Here is a 23,896-nt window from a genome sequence, read left to right as displayed (position 1 = left end):
TCCTCCCATCTCTGGCCCCAGAGCCAAAAACTTGGGGCCCCACTCCTCAATGCACTCTTAGGGAAAAGCAGTCAATCACTCCTGCCTCCCTGGTCTCCATCAGTATTCCATGCTCATTTGGCCTGTGACTGAGCATTTCTGTCTCAAGCAGATGACCCTGCTTTGAGTCTCCAAACCCTGTAGGCTGCTGTGGTGTACCTATGGACTTCTAAAAGTTCTGATTTTGTACACTGATTTTGTACACTACACATTTGCTGGTAGCCGGCTAATGGAGGCTCCATCCTCCCATGGTCTATCTTCCCATATATTGCCTTGGATTCATTTCTCTGCACCTCCTACGTTGCAGAAAGTGGTCACTTTTCTATTTGTAGCATTGCAGCTATTCTTTTCTTAGATCTCTGATTGAGTTCGCAGATGTTCAGAATGATTTGATAGCTATCTAGCTGAATTCCTGGGGCCAGACGAAATTAAAGTCTCCTGCTCCTCTGCCATTTTGGACTCCAACTAGATCATCTCACTCTACATTCAGTTAATAGACTGTAGTTCATCTTGGGTAATTTGCCATGTTGTTTTCATACTGGTGTTTATATTTGTAAAACTGTGGCAGCCATGGGGATGTGCTGCTTGAATCTTCCTTCAGGGAAGAATTTACCATTCAGCTACAAAAAGAATGGTTAACAGCCAGCTGCCAGTCATTAGCACCTTCAGGATCTGCCATGTCCTTTGAACAGAGGAACTTTTCCTGGGAAGCCACCCTCTTGCCATGGCTGAGCATGGTGTCAGTACTAGGGCCTAGGACTCCTCTAATGGGAAATCTTTACTCTGGAGCTCCCTGGTAGGTTGGCTGAGAGCCTCAAGTTTGCATTGCAGTTGGATGACCTCCTTGCCTAATCTTGCTTCCTCTCCACCAGCAACCCTTTTAGAGAGCTCAGATCCCCAGCATGGATTGAAGATTTCCCTTCAGTTTAAAATAATAATGAGAGCTGATTAGAGCTCCTTTACAAATATAGAATAGAAGTCTCTGTGTCCTAGAACACATGATTTTTTTTTTTTTTTGGTGAAGATTTTATATATATAAGAAGCCAAAATAGGAAAGTGTCAATCTTTAAAGTGGATTTTATTGAATCAGAAATCTGTTTACTAGTTACCACCTCAGTAACTAATGTTTGTTTTTGCACCATTTTCAAACAATATGTAATTCCTTTCTAATCAACTGGGAATCAAGTTGATTGCTTTTATAGAACAAATTCACAAAAGACAGCACTCCAATGGAAATTTTGAATTAGTTTGGTTTCTCTAAAACAGTTTATAAATTTGGGCATGATCCCAGGAAGCCACAATGTGAAAGCAAAAAGATTGAGGAGGTGAAGAGGTTCTGGAGGAAAGCCAACATAGAGTATGTTATTGATCTGGCTATTGTTCTAGAAAGTAGAACTCTGTTCTACTGGGGATATGCTAAGGAACTGTGTAGAATACACCTCAGAGGGGCGCCTGAGTGGCTCAGTTGTTGAGTGGCTGCCTTCAGCTCAGGTCATGATCCCAGAGTCCCAGCATCGAGACCTGTATCAGGCTCCCAACTCCATGGGGAATCTGCTTCTCTCTCTGACCCTCCCCTTTCTCATGCTCTCTCTCTCATGCTCTCTCTCAAATAAATAAATAAAATCTTAAAAAAAAAAAAAAAGAATACACCTCAGAATTTCCCTTCAAAGTGATAAGAGATTTAGATTTTTATCCATGGACTCACCATCCTGTAGCTGAGTTGCTCCATGGGGCATTAACTCTCCTGTACTCCTGGGCTTTTGTTGTGACTGGGCCAAACAAGATCCCAGTGCTCTGGAGTAAATCCTGGAGCAGGGAAGCTGAGACATGTTATGGAAACTCAAGGTGAGAAAAGAAAGCTAAATAAGCTGTTAGTCAGATGTCTTGATCAAGCAAGGGACACTACTGGATTTTGCACAATATCATTGGTATGCAATGTTGAAAGGCAATTACTATCATCTGAACTTACTGGTTAACATTTCAATTTGCAGTGGGACAAAACCATTGACACATAACCTAAAAATCAACTTGTGATATACATGATGGTCATACTTAAAAGAGAATGGCTTGATGAATTTTTGCTCTATGCTAAAAACTCATGCCAGGAGAGGATGGATTTTTATTTGGGGAAGAATTATTTGGTAAGCTGTGCTGATATGACAAAAATATCCCTGAAATCACAGTGGCTTAACACAATAAAACACTATTCACTCACATCACAGGTCAGTCTTCCTCCATCCTGTATGCCATATGATCTGGAACACATGGTATCCAGGATTTCTATGGGAAAGGAAATGAGAGTTGAAGTGTCACATGGGATGTTTTTCAGAGCTTGTCTTCAAAATGGCTCCCCTCATTTTCATCTATACTCTATTATCTGGCAATGTCATGTTCTCCAAAGGTAACTGCTGTGGATGCTGGGAAATATAGTCTTCCTGTGCACTTAGGAAGAGGAAATGGTGTGGTAAACATGAGCATTGTTTTGCCACACATGTGGACTGGGCAAAACATGTAATTAGTGATTATGAACTAATTGATGTATATAACAATAAAGGATATAATCACACGAATAAATAGTTCTATCGTTCCCAATAACCTCAATTGTGAGTTAGAACTTCCAATTGGAAATAAAAACAACAGCTACTACAAAGAAACGGACTAGATATAATAAACTAGATAAACAAATTTTGGAGAAATATTGCATTAAATTCTTGTAGAAAAACATATGATTATAGGTTCACAATCCCTTATCTGGAATTCCTAAATCCAAAGATTTCAATTTCTTCAAGAGTTCACAGCAAATCTATCTAATGGTAGAATCTGACCGGAACAAAAATGAAGTTTATCTTTCTTAATCCCACTTGGTGTGATGCTTTGCTATAAAACATTAACATTTTGCTACATGGTTTAGCCCTTACCCTACTGAGTATATTATGTAATGTAAGTATCACATTTATGAAATCTGAAAATAATTAAATACCAAAATACATGTGGTCCCAAGAGTTTCCAATAATGTATTATAGACTTATACTACTAGTTTTGTAAATGTTATGTTTAATTTTTATATGACGTTTATACAATAAGCTTATTTTTATTACCTAAATTTGGGGTTCCATGTGTGTTCCTAAAGCAAATTAATGGGTAAAAAAATGAGAGAAAATTGAAATAAACTGGTCTAACAGAATAATATACCTCCTAGTTCTATCCACTGAGAGGACCTAGAAGCAATAATACTCCACAAAACCAAGCACTCAAATTTTGGTTTCTAGGAGACAGGGCTTCAGAAAAGAAAGGATAGATGAGCCCAGAACCCAGAAAATAAGAAAAAGAATAATGGAGATTTATCAAAAGTATTCAGGAACCAGCTAGATGGGGCTTAGCTCACACTAGTCAAATGTGGGACAATTACTAAATACAGTAATATAATCTATAGATAAAGTAAGATCCCTGAAACTATTTTGATATAAATAAATAAATGAGTAAACAAATGATTACCACTGAGGATAAACACTTTTTTTCCCATAATGTTCTGGCCATCTTATTATTATTGTGGTAAAAAAAATAACATTAAATTTATCATTTTAACCATTTTTAAGTATACATATGAATGCTGTGCAACAGATCTCTAGAAATTTTTCATCTTTCAATTGAACCCATTATATACACTGTATATACCACTAAACACTGATTTATTCTCTCCCTTTCCCCAGCCCTTGGCAAACCTCTTTCTACATTTTGTTTCTACAATTTTGGCTATTTTAGCTAATTCCTATCATGGGAGTCATATAGTATCTGTCCTTCTATGACTGGCTTATTTCACTTAGCCTAATGTCTTTGAGGTTCAACCATATTACAGCTTGTGACAGGATTTCCTTCCTTTTTGGTGGTATAATATTTAATTTTATGTCTATATTACATTTTCTTTATCCATTCATCTATTAATGGACATTTGGGTTGCTTCTACCTTTGGGCTATTAAAAGTAACGGAACAGGGGCACCTGGGTGGCTCAGTTGTTGGGTGTCTGCCTTCGACTCAGGTCATGATCTCAGGGTCCTGGGATCGAGCCCTGCATCGGGCTCCCTGCTCAGCAGAAAGCCTGCTTCTCCTTCTCCCACTCCCCATGCTTGTGCTCTCTCTCTCACTGTATATGTCTCTCTGTGTCAAATGAATAAATAAAATCTTAAAAAAAAAAAAGTAATGGAGCAATGAACATGTGCAAATATCTCTTTGAGATCCTGTTTTTATCACTATACCTTAGCACTGGCATGGGGAAAATAGTCCCTCTACTGTAAAGATACCTGGAAAACACTTCAACCAAATGATCAAAGCTACCGTCACCAGTAATGGGACAAACTGATCTTGTGTGTCTCCTGATCTGATGTACCAATAAGAACCACCATTTCTAAAAAAAAAAAAAAAAAAAAAAAACACCATTTCTCTGGTATTCCTGCCAAAAATGCATGCCCTGAACCTAAATCTTACTATATAAAACTTAAATATATACTACAAACTAACTGGCCTTACTCTTCAAAAGTATCAAGCTCATGGAGATACAGAAACTCCACATTTAAGGAGACTAAAGTGACATTACAACCAATGCAATGTTTGATTTTGGACTGGAATTCTCAGCTTTTTTAGAAAATAAATTGTATATAGATGAATGGATATATTGATAGACATGATAAAGTAAGTGTGGTAAAATATTAACATCTGGTAAATTTGATTATATGGGAATAGTGGTATTTAAAAGTTTTTGCAAATCTGAAATTAATCTAAAAAAATTCTTAAAAATAACATGTTAACTAAAATATGAAGAATGGATAAAAAGGCAAGAAATTAATGCAGAGGAAAAAAGAGCAAATGTTCAGGAATACAACGGGGAAGAGGAAACGGCTAGAAGAGTTTGTCTTTGAGAAATATTTTACACGCAGAATTGATAGGATTTGCTGACAGATTGGAAATGTGGGGGAAAGGAGGAATCAAGATGACTTCCAGAGTTATGGTCTTAGTTTCTGGGTCTGTTTTTTGATCCATTTACTGAGTTTGAGAAGTCTGGGCAAAAAATATCTCAAAGATAAAGTCAAGAGCTCAGTTTTGAACTTTTTTCCTAGTTACAAAGCCCATCTCTTACTAGGGCAAAGAGCAGTGTAGATGTGCCATCTCAGGAATTTCCACTGCCATGTGCCAAATTTTTGTTTATATAAGTTTGTGCCAAGCCTCTAAAACAAATTTTATTGGTTACTACAGAGAATATTAGTAAAATGTTAACTAGTATGTATACTAATGCTTGGTAATGTCTATATCAGTGCAAAGTGTTCAAAGGTCTGCCATGGAATAAAGATAATGAAGTTCAGGGGTCTTGTTTCAGGTGAATGTGTAACACAGGGCTATCTTAGACAAACCTAAAGAGGAGCAAACACATTTCAAAAGTAAATAGAATTATGCCCTGATTTGTTGGTGGTGATAGCTCATCACTGAAAATGATTAGAAAACTGAAGTGAATAATTAAAATCACTTCCTCTTTGCATTCAGAGATTTGAATGTTGACATCATGAGCTCCCAGGCCAAGCCAAGAAATCAGGGTCACTGAAATAGAACTCTTTATTGATTGTCCATGGAATTTCCAGTGAGACAGAGCAATGTACATTGACACCACATCTTGATAGATGATAATCATGGATTAGATACCTAAGGTCTTTGTGAAAAGAGCTCAGATCTATCATGTCCACACACTGCATCAGAGTGACTCACAAGCCTATTAAGTTTATTTTCTAAGAAATGCCAAGTGCCTAAAAATAAAAAATGGGAAGGAAGGTTTATCTTTCAACTAGATAGATTATGCTATGTAACTTATTTATTGATATGTTATTTATCTGCTTCAACTGGGCTATGTATCACCTCCCCTGCCCAAATAATGGGGGTTTTGTTTTGTTTTGTTTTTAGTTTCCTATGGGTCAACTACTTAGACAGGATTTGATTAGAAGTATCTTCTAATCTCAGCTGGCTTTCCTCATTATGTCCAGCTAACTACTTGATCATCTTGGATGACCTCTTTTTGGATGATGGGAGAACTTGGTTTCCTCCAAGTTTATCTCATTTAATTAGGCTGGCACTGACATGTTCTCATAGCATGGCAGAAACACAGAAGAGAATAACTCAGTCATGCCAGAGATTAGCAGACACATGCATCTTCTTTCAGAATATTCTCTGTGACACATTTGCTGATATCCCATTAGCCAAAGCAGGTAAACTGGCTGAGTCCTAAATCAGAGTGAGAGAAAAATATAAAATAATGGGGCAGACTGTGACGATGGGGTACCTACTATGCGGGGCCATTAATGCAATTGATCTACTGTAGTCTGCACACTGGTCCTAATTATTTATGTTCTTTCCACACACAAAATACACTAGACTCTTTTCAAGACTCCAAATTCTCATTCAAACATGGCAACAGACTTAAAGTACTTTCTTGTGATTTACATCAGGTTCAGATGTTTCTCCTTCGATGTGGCTTCTTTTGATATGGAGACACATACTGAAACTGTAACTGGCCCCACTCCCACAACTCAACATAGAATGGTGACATGCAAATTTGATAGATACTTGTTTTTTTTTTTTTGAACAAATATTTTTTTTAAGATTTTATTTATTTATTTGATGAACAGAGATCACAAGTAGGCAGAGAGGCAGGCAGAGAGAGAGGAGGAAGCAGGCTCCCTGCTGAGCAGAGAGCCTGATACGGAGCTCTATCCCAGAATCCTGGGATCATGACCTGAAAAGGCAGAGGCTTTACCCCACTGACCCACCCAGGCGCCCCTAGATACTTGTTTTTAAAAGAGTGAAGCATTGGAGACATAGTCATTGATTTGTTTTCAATTACTGTAAATTAGAAATATTATAAAAATAAAAATGATCACAAAATGGATCAAAGACCTGAACTGATATCTAAAATTATAAAACTCTTAGAAATACAGACAAAATGGACTTCATTAAAATGAGAGACTTCTGTGCATCAAAGGACACCATCGAGAAGATGAAAAGACAGTACACAGAATGGGAGAAAACATTAGCAAATTATATGCCATAAGGGATTAATTTCCAAAATTGTAGAGAACTCCTACAACTTAACAACAGCAAAAACAAACAGCACAATTCAGAGTGGTCAAAGGACTCGAAAAGACATTTCTCCAAAGAGATACAAAAGGCCAGTAAGCGTATGAAAAGATGCAAATGCACCTTCAATATTTAAAAATATTTAATGTATTTTTATATTATGAAATATTTAATATCGTAATTATGTTAACTGACTGGAGAAGAAAAATGAGATGATCATCTCCATGGAAGCTGAAAAGTCATTTGACAAAATTTTCAAGTCCCATTTTGACCCCCAAATACTCTAAATGCATATTTGATTGCTACTACCTTAATATGATATACCCAGTCCGCCTTGTGGAACACTATAGGCACTCTGACTAAATCAGGAATATCTTCTTTGAAGGCTCATGACAAGGCCACATAAAGACAATAAGAAACAAACCGGAATAAGATAATATAAAAGCATTAGAGGCAGAAAATAAGAAAAGGAAGAGGCCCAACAATCAATATTTAAAGATGATATGATTGCGTATCTGAAACCTTAAAGAATCAACTGAACGAACTATTACAAATGAGTAATAAAAAATTCCCTGGGGCACCTGGGTGGCTTAGTGAGTTAAGCATCTGACTTCAGCTCAGGTCCTGGTATCATGGTCCTGGGAATAAGGCCTGGGGCTTCTTGCTCAGCAGGGAGCCTGCTTCTCCTTCTCCTTCTGCCTGCCGCTTACCCCCCATCCCACTTGTGCTCTCTCTCTCTCAAATAAGTAAAGTCTTTTTACAAAATTCCTTAGAATAGAGAGGATGTGGATTTAGTATAGAGACATCTTCAAATACAAACAATTACCAGGAGAAGCTACAATGATAGAAAAGAACCCACTTAGAGCAGCCATCAAAAAGAGAAAACATCCAAGAATGAACTTAACTGCAAGAGAGCAAGTCTTATTGGAACAGAAACTTTAATGTGTCCCAACTGATGTAAAAGACAACTTACGCAAATGGAAAGGCACATACTAGTTTTGGACCAAAACTATAACCAAAGGATATTGTTTATCCTAAATTACTTTATGAAGTGAATGTGATTCCAATATAGATACTAACAGGGTTTCTGGAAACAGGCTAAGCTGATTTTAAATTTCATTTAGGAAAAAGAACAAGAATAGCTTAAAAATCTCTGATTAAAAAAAATAGCAATAGGGTATTTTCACTAGACATAAAACCATATTATAACAGACTATGACATAATAGAACATACGATAAACCTCTATAATTAAAACTGTGTGAGGTTGCTGCATGAACAGCTATTGATCCAGAGTAAAAAAGTACATAAATTGTCCCATACAAATTTATAAATTTAGTATGTGTTACAGGTAGCATGTAATGTCAATGGTGGAAAAGATGGACTCTTTAATAAATAGTATTAGCAATAGGTAGTCATCTGAAACAAAATTAAGTTGGATTCCTACCTCCCATCATAAGGTATGGAAAAAACCACAAGTGATTTCCTTTATGATTCTGGAGTGAAGAAATCTGTAACTATTCAAAAACTATTCAAAACCCAGAAGTCATAAATGAAAAGCTTGACAAAACCTCTCTCTCTCTGTAAAAAAACAAAAAACAAAAACTTCCACAAAGCAAAAACACCATAAGAAAGCAAAAGATAGACTGAGAACAAGTATTTGTGTCTTATATCATAGACACAGGGCTAATCTCCCAAACACATAAAGAATTCTCCAGAGTTGACAAGAAAAAGACCAACCATAGATAAATGGGCCGACAATATAAGCAGAGTGTTCACAGAAATGGAAATATTAATTGCTTTTAAAAATATGACCACATGGAAGTTGATACACCCTGAGGATGTGGGGCTGCTGGAAACAAGCACAAATGCATTGCTGGTCAGGGGTAGAAACTGCTGGGGTCCCTAAGGATGACAATTTTCCTGTAAATACCAAATTAAAAATGCATATACCCTCTGACTCAGTAACCCCATATTGGGGAACTTACATACATACTCCCATTGGTGGAAAATGACGCGTAAATAGATATTATAGTAGTATTTGTAATAGTAATTGGTTGAAACTAATTAAAAAGGGAATGTGAATCAACACAGGAATCAGTGAGAGGGTGGTGGCTTGACGGTGGAGCCCCGAGGTCACATAACACTGTGGTAACAAAGAATAGGAGAAACTATACATTGATGAGGAAATATCTCCAAGGAATATTATGAAGTGGAAAAAAAAAACACAAACCTGAATCATATGGTATATTTTATGTTAAGGAGAGCAAAAGTAGGAATGTATATTCCTATTTCTTTATACTATATAAAGGAACTTCGTAAGAATACAGAAAAAGCTAATAAGTACAAGCCACAGGTAGCTGTACTGAGAAGTAGGTGGAGGAAAAGTAGAAGTTTTCACTCTCTGCCTTTAATATTTTTTGATTTTTTGAATCATCTAAATTTATTTCCTATTCAAAAATAAACAGATAAAAAGATTTATAGTGAAGGCAGTTGACCTTGATAGAGGAAACTAGAGGACACAGGCTGGCGCCAGTATACATTCCTATTTCTGTTATCTCCACATATCTTCCCTGGTATTTTAAAGATGACCAGAATGCTGAGAGAGACGCTTGCCAATCCTCTGGTGTCTTCTTTCTGATCTCCCCTTATAACTCCATTGGTATTTTCAAAGCTAGCACCTTGCCAAAAAAGAAGTGTGCACATGCTTCATGCGAGAAGTGATGGACCATGGCAATTTTTGTTCCAATTATATGCTTGTTCTTTTTACATGACCCGGATCAGATAATATTAGAAGCCTGAGGAGAGAATTAAAGATAACCACTGGAATGGTAGATGCAGGGGATAAAAGGTTTAAATCAGTAGAAAAAGAAAAACTGGATGACTGCAGCATGTTAGAAAAGAGAAAAATAAATCACAACAATAAAGAGTAATAAAATAAGATAAAATGAGATGGGAGGAGCAAGACTAAAAATTATAGTCAGAAAAAATATGAAAATGTCAACCCCCCTCTGACAATATCTGGACTGCAGCTGTTTTGTTTGATTTCAAGTACAAACTTAAACATGAGCTGACAGGGGAACTAGGATGAGGGAAACATTTTCTCTGCATATTAAAAATCAGAACTATCAGAGTGCCATGCTGTGGGCAGTAATGACCTGGTAAGATGCTCCTTGGGAAAAAACTTGGAAATGGCTCTTAATCACAGACAGATGGACTATTGAGGACCCAAATTTCTGCTCCATATAGCACAGACTCAATAATTTTGTTCTGTAAAATGTTTAAGGAAAGCATAACCAAAAGCCCACAGCTCACATTAAAAAAAAAAAAAAAAGAAAGAAAGAAAGAAAAGAAAGAAAGAAAGAAAAAGGAAAAACTCAATAAAGCTCCCATAGAATGACCAGCTTTGAGCAGTGTTGCTTCCTGATGTACCCTCCAAGTTGAACCATTTATGTAAGTTAGTCCAAAGTAATGGAATGAAGTGATGTACTATATGGTATCGTAAACTATAAACTAGTCATAAGCTGGAGAAAATCTTGTTTAAAAAAAACTGTAAGACTTCTTTATATATAGATATTAAGAGTAGTTCTATTGGTTTTTAAATACTTTTTCCAATTTGCTATTTATTTATGGCATTTCTTTCGACCAAGAGAAATATTTCTTTTTATAGGAGTATTAGGATTGTATGCATTTTGCTTTCCTCTTTTATTTATATGTTTAAACTATCTCTGTATCAGAGATTAGTTAAAATCAAATTGTAGGGCACCTGGGTGGCTCATTGAGTGACTGCCTTCTGCTCAGGTCATGATCCTGGAGTTCCGGGGTTGAGTTCCACATCAGACTCCCTGCTGAGCAGCTTCTCCTGCTGAGCAGCTTCTCCTGCTGACCTCTCCTTCTCCTGCAGACCTCTCTCTTCTCGTGCTCTCTCTCCTTCTCTCTCTCAGATAAATAAAACCTTTATTTTTTTAAAAAAGATTTTATTTATTTATTTGACAGATCACAAGCAGGCAGAAAGGCAGGCAGAGAAAGAGAGGGGAAAGCAGGCTCCCTGCCGAGCAGAGAGCCCGATGTGGGGCTCCATCCCAGAACCCTGGGATCACGACCTGAGCCGAAGGCAGAGGCTTAACCCACTGAGCCACCCAGGTGCCCCAATAAATAAAACCTTTAAAAGGAATCAAATTGTATTTTCCTCTCCTTTCCTTGCACAATTTTCCTCTCCTTTCCTTGCTTATTTAAAATTCTATGTTCACCAAATTATGAATTCACATATATATGTATACACACTCACACATATACACATACATACATTATGTATATAAATGACTCTATTCCCATTTCTTTCTTCTGGTCTCTTGATGTAGCACATGAATTTCATTGTAAATATCTGGGTTTCTTTATTATTATTATTATTATTGACTGCAAATACTTCCCTTGTCATTCTTTGCACTGGGCGTGGAGGTGAGCTGCCCAGATCTCACTTCAGAAAAATTGACAGTGAGGTCCAGCGCGCAAGAAACAAAAAGAGTCACCATTTTGGAAGGGGCAAATGCTCCTGATTAGCAAAGGGAGGTAGGGCTGCTTGTACACGATGACAGCTAGAAAGAATGTGCGTGGAGGGACGCCTGGGTGGCTCAGTTGGTTAAAGCCTCTGCCTTTGGCTTGGGTCATGATCGGTCCTGGGATCGAGCCCCGCATTGAGCTCTCTGCTCAGCAGGGAGCCTGCTTCCTCCTCTCTCTCTGCCTGCTTCTCTGCCTACTTGTGATCTCTGCCTGTCAAGTAAATGGATGAAATCTTTAAAAAAAAAAAAATCTTAAAAAAAAAAAAGAATGTGCGTGGAACCGAGGTGATCCACGTAGGTTCTGCTTCCTACTCCCTTGGTCTCCCGGGACTGTGAATGAATACGTGCAGCAACCTCAGTCTAATGAGCGTGATCACCAAGAGCTCAGTGACCCTTCCAGAAGGAGAGTCCGGATCACAATTCTAGGTAAGCAATCAAGAGCAGCAGAGCTAAGGGCAAGAGGGATGGAAATCAAACTAATGCTGGAGGAGGGAGATCGGACCATCGGTTGTGTCTAGAAGGCTCACAGCACAGACATGGACCATAACTTGTCTTTTGCCCTGGTTAAGACTTATCTTCAGAAAGAGGCCCATGAAAATCATGGAGGACAAATTCCCTGAAGATGTGTGGATGTGTGCCCAAGACCAGGGGTGAGTGGTGACAGGTGCAGAAGTGCCCTGTTCCCATCTCCTTGTAAGAGAAGCTGACCTGAGAGGGGAATAGACAGTCTGCAGATACGGCACTGTTGTATCTGCCTCACTGTTGATGTCAAGGTCTCAATCTCCCTGGGCTGCTCCCAGCCAGCAATGAGGGGGGCCAGTGTCCATTGACCAGGTTATTCCTGACTCCAGACTCCTCTGAATCTGTCATTTTGCTCAAGGGCATCTCACAGCCTGCCGGAGACTTTGTCAGAGTTTCACTCGAGAAGAAGCCCCTCTGACTCAAATTTCCATCCTTTCCTCTCTCCTTTCACAGGTGTCCCCAGAGTCTCATGCTTTGAGGGGAATAGAGTAATCAAAATGACCAATACTTTTTGAGCTTGAACATTTCTATGTAAAAAAAAAAAAAAAAAAAAACACAAACCAAAACTATAAGCAGTCAAAACAAAAGACAAATGGAAACTGGGGGAAGGATTTGCAACATTTGAGAAGGAGGCTAATAAAAATATTGAAGGCCAAAGTGCCCTGATTTTAGGGATGAAGCACAAACTTGGCTCTAGCTTTTTATCAGCAAATGTGTAAAGCCAACTCACAGTGTCCGTAAGATAGTAGCAGATGAACTGTTCAGGAGAAGCACAAATATTCCAGTACTAGGGCCAGGATGAAATAACTCTCGAGAGTCCACATAAAGAGACCATTGTGTAACATAATCAACAACATTCTTACAGTTGCCACAATGATGAATTTCATGTAACTGTTTTGTAGGGTGTCCTGCAAGGCTGACCAACAGCCTCAAACTAAAGAGATTCTAGGGTTACATAGGGAAAATGTTGTACAGGTGGTCTTTGCTAGATACTTGCCTGACTTAGCTCTGGGGTACATTTAAAGGATCTGAGGATGTGACAAAGAGCAAATTCTTAATGTTCCTTTATAAATACTGTACTGCATACCCATAGCTAACAGATATTAGGTAGCTGGGAGTTCAATGCTGCATATCCCATATGTTAAGTTAGGCTGTTCTAGGGATCTAGGAAAAAAAGTGGTCTCAGTAGGACACTGAACTAGTGTAGGAGCGACATCTTTTGGGGAAATTTAAATCTAATGATCAGGAGTTTCTGAGGGAATACTATAGAGTTTGGCCAAGATTCTCTTTAGGAAAGAAACAACATTGAATATGAACTCTCATGCAGGCAGATGGACCATTAGGTTCCAAATTTCTGCTCAATATAACCTAGTCTTAATTAATATTAGTCTGGAAAATGTGTAAAGAAGGCATAGCTAGACATAGTGGCCATTAAACCCACCGCCTGACTCCCAAAAAGCATCCATAGAAAGCCTAGCTTTGAGTACTGTGATTTCCTGATGTTCTTCCAAGCTAAATTATTTGAGTAATGTACGTCAAGGTAGCTGAAGGAAGTGACCTTCTGTATAGAATTAATCAGGAACCAACTGAAACTTGGAAAATATTTTGTTTTTTCTAAATTTCAGAAGCTCTCTATATACTCAAGATATTACCTTTCTGTCAAATACTCATGTTCTAAAAATTTCCAGCCTGTATTTTTCCGATTTATGTCTTTTGGTATATTGGTTTTAAATTTTTATGTAACGGGATGAAGCGATTCTTGGTTTTATCCTTTGCTTTATTCTTAATGGGTCTTTTCTCATCTTGAGATATTCACTTACACTTTCTACTTATTTTATGTCTCTAAACCCATTACTCATCTTAAATGTCTTCTGGCATATAGAGTAAGAATGAGTGTATTCTTCCGATACCCATGGTTAAGCAATCATCTTGGGGCTATTTAAAGGATATTTCTACCTTTCCCTAGAAAGTGAAATCAAACTCTTACCTTACCCAAGTATCTCCTGAATTAAAAATCTGTTTCTGTGTTTGCTATTCTGTCCATTAATCTATATATTGTGGCATCTACTATACCACACTGATATAGCTATAAACTTAATCATGTGTCTAAACATCAAATTGTCCAAGTTCTACCCTTCTCATTAGTCTATTTAAATTTTTTTCTTGGCTATTCTTGTCCATGTATTCCTTCTTTATAGGTTCCAAGTTAAATTTTGTAGTCTCTGAGAAAGGGCTCCAGCTCCATGTCCTCTGTGTGTGTGTGGGGGGGAGGGTGTTTTCAAAGTGCTGGGCCCCTCAGACTTCAACTACATGTTTTCTTTTTCTTTTTTTTTAAGATTTTATTTATTTATTTGACAGACAGAGATCACAAGTAGGCAGAGAGGCAGGCAGAGAGAGAGGGGGAAACAGGCTCCCTGCTGAGCAGAGAGCCCGATGTGGGGCTCGATCCCAGGACCCTGGGATCCTGACCTGAGCCGAAGGCAGAGGCTTAACCCACTGAGCCACCCAGGTGCCCCAACTACATGTCTTCTATCACAGGTGGAGATGAGATGGCAGGAGGTAAAGAAGAGATGGCTTCTTAGTTCTAGTTTGCTCTTTCTAGACCAGAGCTGGCTGTCACTGCTCTTCTCCTGAATTACGCAAGAGAAACGCATCTTGCCCCTCCAGACATTAACTATCTTCTGAAACCAACCTCATGTATTCTCACAGAGGAGGATCTACTTCTTTTATAAGCAGTACTTTGATCTGATGACTTGTCAAACAAAACAAAACAAAACAAAAACCATAACTGGCTTGTTTATGAAAAAGCTATCGTCAAAATGAAGTACTTACTGTGATGACAGACAGGTCTATGAAGAAGGCTAAGAATGAAAAAAACAAACAAAACCCCACAAAACTGCCAGATACCGAATAGAGCTTTGTTTTTACTGTATGATAAGCCTTTAATATGACAAACATTTATAAAATTGGATATTTTAAATTTGAAAATTTTAAAAAGGGAAAATAAATTTAATTAGGACATTTTTCTCTCTTGAGATAAGAATCTTGATACCATCTTTTTACTAAGATGTAAATGTCGGGTTTTTCATTGTGCTACTAAGTATAATTTTACCTTTGACTCCTTTAGATACAAAGTATATGTGATTTCATTCAGTTTTATAGTTTCCCAAATTCTTCATAATTGTTACTTCTGAACATGGATAAAATATCTGCATACTAGTATTTATATTCTTTTTTTTTTTTAAGATTTTATTTACCTATTTGACAGAGAGAGATCACAAGCAGGCAGAGAGGCAGGCAGAGAGAGAGGAGGAAGCAGGCTCCCTGCTGAGCAGAGAGCCCAATGCGGGGCTCGATCCCAGGACTCTGAGATCATGACCCAAGCCGAAGGCAGTAGCTTAACCCACTGAGCCACCCAGGCGCCCCTAGTATTTATATTCTAAGGCCACTATTCCTAAAGTCTACGCAGAGTTCAGGTATTCCAATTTTGTCATGTTATTAATTATAACTTGATTAATATTAATATTAGCCTATATCAAACTTTAAGATATTTTTCAAGCAAATTGATCAGTAATGAATCTGACATAGGTATGGTTCTGAATCACTTGGTAACCTTAGAATTTTCTCTGAAAGTACACATAAATATAGCCAAGTAGGTGGTATTATTGATACCTGGGCTCTCAACTACAATAGAAAATGTCACAAATGAACTTCTCATAAATTTTTCTGTAAGTTCTCTAGTGTACCTTGATATACTGAGGAAGATAAGAGTTTTCCCAGTTATCCTATTTTCAAAAGCTTACTTCTTCTTGGCATGTGATTTCTGCTTATTTCTTTGGGCATGTAATTTTTGCTACATTCAGTAGATATGCTTTTAAAAGTTACCATCTGTTAAATGTTTTGATGAAATTTTTTCACTTAATATATATCTGAATTTCATAGCATTATTATTTTTAAATTTTTTTTATTAGAAATCAAGTCCTGTTGAAATGTCAGGCTCATTTAATTCATTAATCTTATTTTATTTATACTGGCACTCATATACGTTTCTAAGTACTGGCAATGGGTTTTAGCTTAGTTTATTTCATAATGAATTTTTAAGTTGTGTTCTTTGACACAGTTAATTTTGCCTATTAAACACAGAGGAATATTTTTGACTTTCACAAAAAGCACAATCTCTCTCTCTTTTTAAAATACATGGCTTTCTTACTTCCAATAGAGATAGGAGTCCAAATAAATAATTCTCTATTACAAGAAAAATAATCATGTAAGTGCAATGGCAAAATGGCGGTTGACATATGGCCCCAGCATAAAGCAAGAAAATGAGGAATGACTGGATGGACCCACAGTGAGTAAAAGACTATATGGTATGGCTGGGGTTCAGTTCTGCAGGCGGTTGCAATGGAGGGCAGAAAGACCCCTACCCTGCTGTCAACTCACTATTTACCTGGCTGCATGAGTTACATTTTTTTTTTTAAATAACATTATGCAAATCAACATTCTAACAGTCAAAGACAGTATATCTTTAGCCTCTTGTCCAAATAGCTAAGGAAAAGTTTTTTTCCCAGCTGCCTCAACCCTTGCATGACTGCCTGTCTCAAGTGGGGTTAGCACTTGACACCATTTCCTGTGGAGTTCATGAATTCACCTAGCGAATAATAGGCATTGTTCTAAGAATTGGGGATACCATGGTGAATAAAACGGAAAAATCCCTGTCCTCAGAAAAATCAGGTTCTCATGGGGAGGGATAGAAAATAAAAAAAAAAGGTAAGCAAAGGTATAAATGGGTCATAACTATGGGGCAAAAAAAAGAAGCCATTACAGTATTCCAGGAAAGAGCTGGTGATCACATCGGAGGTGACGAAAAGTGGCTGAATTACTGAATTATGGAGGTATTTTGAAAATGAAGCTGCCAAGATGTACTAAAAGTTATGGTGTTAAGGTGTAAGAAAAGAGGAGTTAAAATTGTTTATCTGAACAAGCTGAAGGATGTAGCTACCATTTACCGAAAAGAGGAAGTTTGTGGTGTTTTTGTTATCCGTATTGGGAAGCTTAGTTTTGGTTTTGACTTGTTATGTTTGATATGTGTTTTAGATATTCAAATGAAGATGTTAAGTAGGCAGTTGGATATTTGAGTCTAAATTGTAGAGAAGAGGTTTAGACTGAAAATATAAATATGGTAGTCCTCATATACCTCAGTCCTCAGGTATATGAGGTATACCTCATATAGGTAATAAAGACATGTGACTAGGTGATATCTCTAAGAAGTGAGTGTGGAGGTCTAAGGTCTGAGTTTTGGGGGACTGCAATTTAGAGGTTGACGGTGTGAAGAGGACCCAAGGAACAAGACTGGAGGAATGGCTACTGAGGGGGGAAGACAACAGGAGATGATGATGTCCTGGAAGCATAGAGAAGGTGGCTGGACAGGCATGCAGTAAATCAACGGTGTCAAGTACTACTTATAGGTCAAGTAGGGTGAAGATTGAGAACTGATCATTGGATTTGGCAATATGGAGGTTCTCATTGACCTTGACAAGAGCAGCTTGGGTCTGTAAGAGAAAATAAATGAGGCAGTAGCTCTGGGAACACAAGAGATAAAGAGGAGTTTTGTTTTTAAGATGGGAGAAATAAAGCCAGAATCCCTTGGCTGATGGTTAAGCCTCTATATGTCCACTTTGTGTCTAGCTCCTTATTAAACCCGTAAGAAATACCCTCTTGACCTTAGAGTTGTAACCTTACTGAAGATTAGTGCTAGAATAGTTTTTTAAAAAGATAATGAAAATATTGTTTTCACAGAGATGGTGGAATTCAAATTCTTAAATTCTTTATTCTTGAAATAAGTTGGATTTAGGTAGATGAAAAGAGTGGGAACAAAAGAAGAGTATGATATTTGGGAATAGTAAGATTGTCCTGGCTGGAATTCATATTAAGAAGAGATGGGGTGATAAACAGAGAGAGCTTTTACCAGTAGTTAACTCCAGCTTTGTTATTTTGGCAATGGAGAGCAAAAGAATTAAATAATCCATCTGCAGCAGCTTTAGAATTAAAAAATAAAATCTTGTTAATAGTTTTCTTTTTAGTGACTTTATTATTAGAAAATTCTCAAATGTTTTCTCAATAAGGAATACAAGCCAATAAAACTAGCTGAATTTTTAAAATATTATAATAATTACTTTTAAGTATGAAGCTTTTGCCCTCTGGAAGACAAAAATACCTCTAGGTAACCACAAATTTCTTTTTAAAATGTTCATCTATCCCATTTTTATGCTCTGGAATGGTATTTTAAAAATAAGAAACAAGTAAGTCATTTCTAATTAAACCATTAGATATTTTACAGTTCATGATATCAACTCTACTTTTGGAAAACAGTCTCTTGTTTATATAACTTTATAGATCTAACTTTTAAGTGAGTTGGGGGAAATCAGAGGCAGAGACAAACCATGAGAGACTGTGGACTCTGAGAAAAAACTTAGGGTTTCTTGGGGGGTTGGGTGAACCTAGTGGTGGGTATTAAGGAGGGCACATATTGCATGGAGCGCTGCATGTGGGTGATAAACATTGAATTTTGGATCACTGAAAAAAAACTTAAATTTAAAAAAATATATATTTCTTTTTTTTTTTTTTTTTATTTGACACAGAGAGAGAGAGAGATCACAAGTAGGCAGAGAGGCAGGCAGAGAGAGGAGGAAGCAGGCTCACTGCTGAGCAGAGAGCCCGATGCGGGGCTCGATCCCAGGACCCTGAGATCATGACCTGAGCCGAAGGCAGAGGCTTAACCTACTGAGCCACCCAGGTGCCCCCAAAAATATATAAAATATTTCTAATCTGCACAAGACACTAGAAGGGATTTCATTAGAAGAAAGACAAATCTAGATTTAATGGAGCTTTTCAAACGGGCATATTTTAAGTTTTCACCAATCGTCAAAATCACTCTTAATAAAACCAAACTTAGTTTTTGGAATGTCTGAAGTAAGTTCTGAAGATAACTACCTGAGTTATCTTTTACAAAAAGGAAGCAGTGAGGTTGAGTCATATGAAACTGCCATTATTTTATTTTTTAAAGATTTTTAAAAATTTATTTGACAGAGATCACAAGTAGGCAGAGAGGCAGGCAGAGAGGGAGGAGGAAGCAGGCTCCCTGCTGAGCAGAGAGCCCAATGTGGGGCTCGATCCCAGGATCCTGGGATCATGACCTGAGCTGAAGGCAGCTTTAACCCACTGAGCCACCCAGGCGCCCTGAAACTGCCATTTTTATAGGCTAAAAATGAGTGTTGTAATTAACAGCTCAACATAAAATTCCAACTTGACTCTCCCAGGGTTTGTTAAAAGTCCCAAGCCCAAGGTGGAGGGACAATCTAAAGGAAGCCATGCATTGTCCTAGAAATTGCACATTCTTTGGAGAACTGGCTTTTATTGAGTATCTATTACATGAAGGTTCCGCCCTTGGTCCTATAGTTTATTTATTTACATTAATTATAATCTAATAAAAAAATTAAATATAAACACAGATACACATTAAATTTTACTATACTTACAAGGTTCCTAGGCTAACATTTGAAATAAGGCACTCGTGGAGAAAAAAATCACTCACCTTTAAAAAAACTGTAACTGGTTAACTTACCTTACAAGGGAATGGTAGGGTGCAAATGTTATTTTATACCAGGACCTAAAACAAATCATAGGATCTAGCTTAGAGGTACAGTGAATGGTTTTAGGTCAAGGCTATGAATTTTTAGGCTGTGTTGGCTATCCATAGAAATGGGAAGGTGTGGCAAAGGAAATGGAAGGATCGAGGTAGGTTTGAGTCAAGCAAGTCCCTTCTGGGACCAGATGGTAGATGTCTCAGTGCAATCTACCGTAGAGAAAATCTGAGTTTAGAGAGCCTCTGTGGCTTTATTTCAATTTTAGTGTGTCGAAATATCCTGCTAAACATCTTTTTCTGAAGAATGGTATGAATGAGCAATGCTAGTCAGAATCTGAATCAATGCAGAAAGGGTATTAAAACCTATACCATAAAGAGATGCTATCCTTATGGCAACTTCTACCTCAATCACCTCTTACCCATAAGACTCATTAAGAAAATTAAATGTAAACAGAATATACTTTAATTACAAAAGGACTATCTTGCAATTATTATATATAATAAAACTGTGGGGCATATTAAATGAGAGCACGTGATGAAGAAAGGGCTTGCTAGTTAAGTTTTAGGGTTGAATTCGAATAGGAGAGAAAACATATTCATTGGGCATCACTACTGGAAGACGTAAGTGCTTCCAAAAAACAGAAATGCTGGTCATCTTTCTTTTTCAATTGTTTCATCAGGAAGAATCTTTTTTAGGCGATAAAACTTACAAGCTAAATTAAAATGCACTCTACTCATTGGCAAGCCACACCAGCAAGAATAATGTGATTATGGTACTTGGAAGTTTTTGATTTATAACTATACTATCCTCTACTTATAAGGCTGCAGTCTAGGAGGCAGAGCAATGAATCATTACAATTGTCTATCTGGGAAATGTCAAAAGATTAAGGGCAGAAGAAGAGAGAAAAAGAAAGAACACACATTTCTATCTGAGAATTATTCCACAATTAATGGGAAGAGATCACTGGCACATAAATCCAGTGCTGAAGAAATAATAATTAAAATTTTAAGATCTTCAAGTAAGACTACTAATAAACTACAGTGCTTGAACTTCCTGGGTGGAAAGGCAGATTATCCTCTGACACCCTGATAACTAAATCATTCCTTATTCAACTATCACAGTGACCTCTCCCTATGCACAAAGAGTTTGGAAAAGCAAATTTAAGCTGAAGAAATAAATTAGAAATTTGAACCAATCATGAATGGATCCAGATTTTTTTAAAAAAAGGACACATACAGTTTAATCGATACTTTGCCCATACAAAAATAAGCATCCACAGAACGTTTATTTACTGTTTAAATTACTCCATATATTTATATACCATGAACAGAAAATATATTTTATCCCACACACAATAAGAGCAAACAAGTGCAATCTTTCAAACATTAAACGTTATAATCAAATCTGTACAACAGATAAATAAATTTATACCTCTAACAGTTAGCTTGTAACAAAACAAGACAAAAAACATATATTGCCCAAAGTCACCGGTTTACTTAAAATTCTACTTATGGTTATACGTCGCAGTCAAAACAGCTTGAATCTTTACTACACTGCACCAGTTAGATTGATAAATATATATTTTTTTAAAAACGGGGGGGGGGGAGGGGAGGTAATAGAAAATACCAAAATGATTATAAAGAGCTTTCCAAACACTGGAAGTACTAGACAGAAATTAATTAGTTGGAGGAAAACATATTAACTGGATCCACAGGGTAACTGGTATCACACTGGTATAGCTTAAGGAAACAAATGGATGAAGGTTTCAATTGGAAAGAAAATTTGGCTTTTTATAAAAGTGACAACAACATCGACAGTGACAAAACCCTGTCATGGAGCCTAAAACAACTCTGTGAGACAAAGTGTACAAAGATTTAGGAATACCTGAAAACCACAGTCCGGAAGAAAAACCATGTCAAAAACAGGTAACATCAGCACGTGAACACATATAAATTAAAGGCATACTGTTCATCGTTCCACATCATTGCACATATGGTAAGAAAACAATACTGCAGTCATTCTGGAGTAAGAAAGTTTTCAGTGAAGTAGGAACTTCCATGATGAATACAGGTGTAGACCATCTAATTACCACAAATTTAGTAAAGATCAAAACACTCAGCGATGCCACTAAGCTAATTAAATTGTTTTTACTGGAAAGGTAATTATTTCCCTGCCTTTGTGTTAACTTAAAATCATTTATAAATGGAAATACACAGATCCAGTAGAAAAGACGTTTCACATGCAATCCTATACAATGCACTCTGCTTCAACTGGTTTTCAGTATTTCACATTGGAGACGTACATTTCCGATATATACAACCACACATGTTCAACAGACGCCACCGAGCTGTCCTCTTGCCACACGCGTTTTCAATTTACATATACATTTATATCTCCAGATAGACGCTTTTCTCCTCTAGGTAGACACAAAATTAGCCTGAAGAGTTTTAAGTTTCTTAGGATTTTAGGAACCTAATGCCTTGACTTATCTTGAATCGACGATAAGATGAGGAGTCCACAGAAAAATGCAGCTATACATGCCAATCTTTTCAAGAGAGATGAGTTATCTTTAGGAATAATAATCTGTGCAAGATCATTAGTGATCTGAGAAATTTCGTGTGCCACACAAACAAATATGAAAGTGCTGACAATGATGTTGAGCATAGGGTTTCCAGGTATGAGTACCAAGATGCCTCTGGTGTCGGCGGCCAGCCATATGTGATATTGGCAAATAAAGAGCTGGAAGGAGAGTATTTAAAGTTAGATATATACAGAGGGTCAATGACTACATCACAATTTTGCCTAATTTAAACATTTACTAGCATAATTATGTTAGAAGGCTTTTTCCAAACCATTTCCTTCCATTTCACTCTTGGTCCTGAAAAGCTGACTGTAGTCTGCTCTTCAGAACTCCTACTTGCTGAAGCATGGCTTCAAAGTCCCCAAGAAATCACACAGGGACCTTACAACTGGAAAACACACACACACTCATATATATATATATATATATTTTTTTTTAATTTTTTTTCTTTTTTGCATGACATAGAAGACAGCTGACAGAAGGATTTCTGGACTCTGGTCTTTAGACCCCAAATAAAGAGTTACTGTGGGTCTGTGCACATATGTGCATACTGCATATTTACACATATTTGTGAATATATTTCTTATGTGGATATATGAACAGGAAGTGATACGGGCATTATGATATCCTTAAGTTTGCTCTGCATGGCCAAATGTTTCCAACTACATTTGCCTGTTCCTAAAGTATACTGCAACTTCCATGTGAGTATACATATTAGTTGACACCACTACAACTTTTTCTTTCTTTTGAAGAGTGGTGGGCAGCAAAGCAAAGTTCATTGAGCCGTACTACAAAGCTCTGGAAGACGGAAGGGACCTCAGAGGGTTGCCCTACAACTTTCAATGTGGTTACAAATGTGGGTCTTTCATCACATTGTTTCAAAATATCAGAGAGTAGAAAAATGCAAGCTACCTCTCAAATATGAGACTATACAATTTTGATATTTTTAATAGAAATACCAAATTATAAATTCATTCATTAAATAAAAATGCTCATGCTCCTAATATTAAGGGGATAGCAAAACAAATATTCTTTTATTTACTGAATGACTTGGTAAGTCATTCTTGGTTAATAATTCTAAATTCTATTCAGTCTCACTTATGAGACAAAAAAACAATAGAACATTTATTAAAGAACTCAAAAATTTATTTTCCTATTTTAAGGACAACTTAATAAATCTTATACTCTAAAATATATCTTTTATTAAACAGATTAAAATCTGTTCTGTTTCCTCATTAAAATGTTCTACTTTGAATAATAGAACACAGAATATTCAGAATTTTTTTAAATCTACTTTAAGGTTTTAAATAAGTCATAGTATTTCATATAAAATGTAATAAGGTTAAAAAATTTTCCCAAATTTCCAATCATAATGGCGAATTTTATTAGGATAAGTATTGATAAACTAAATTCCAGTAATATTTAATTATGGAGATGAAG

At 36.9% G+C, this 23,896-nt stretch overlaps 1 protein-coding gene across 1 annotated transcript in view; it reads right to left on the bottom strand.

Moving 5' to 3' along the window:
* Positions 1 to 21,094: 21,094 nt before the first annotated feature.
* The window catches only part of CASD1 (CAS1 domain containing 1), a 57,210-nt gene continuing 54,408 nt past the window's right edge, over positions 21,095 to 23,896 (bottom strand). Inside the window, exon 18 of the mRNA XM_047695796.1 lies at positions 21,095 to 22,614. Within this exon, the coding sequence (XP_047551752.1) occupies positions 22,348 to 22,614 (267 nt within the window). The 3' untranslated portion in view covers positions 21,095 to 22,347. The remainder of the gene's footprint in view (positions 22,615 to 23,896) is intronic.

This window comes from Lutra lutra, chromosome 11, assembly GCF_902655055.1.
Source record: "Lutra lutra chromosome 11, mLutLut1.2, whole genome shotgun sequence".
Lineage (NCBI taxonomy): Eukaryota > Metazoa > Chordata > Mammalia > Carnivora > Mustelidae > Lutra > Lutra lutra.
Note: the sequence above shows the minus strand (reverse complement) of the source record. Positions and strands in the feature narration are given on the sequence as shown.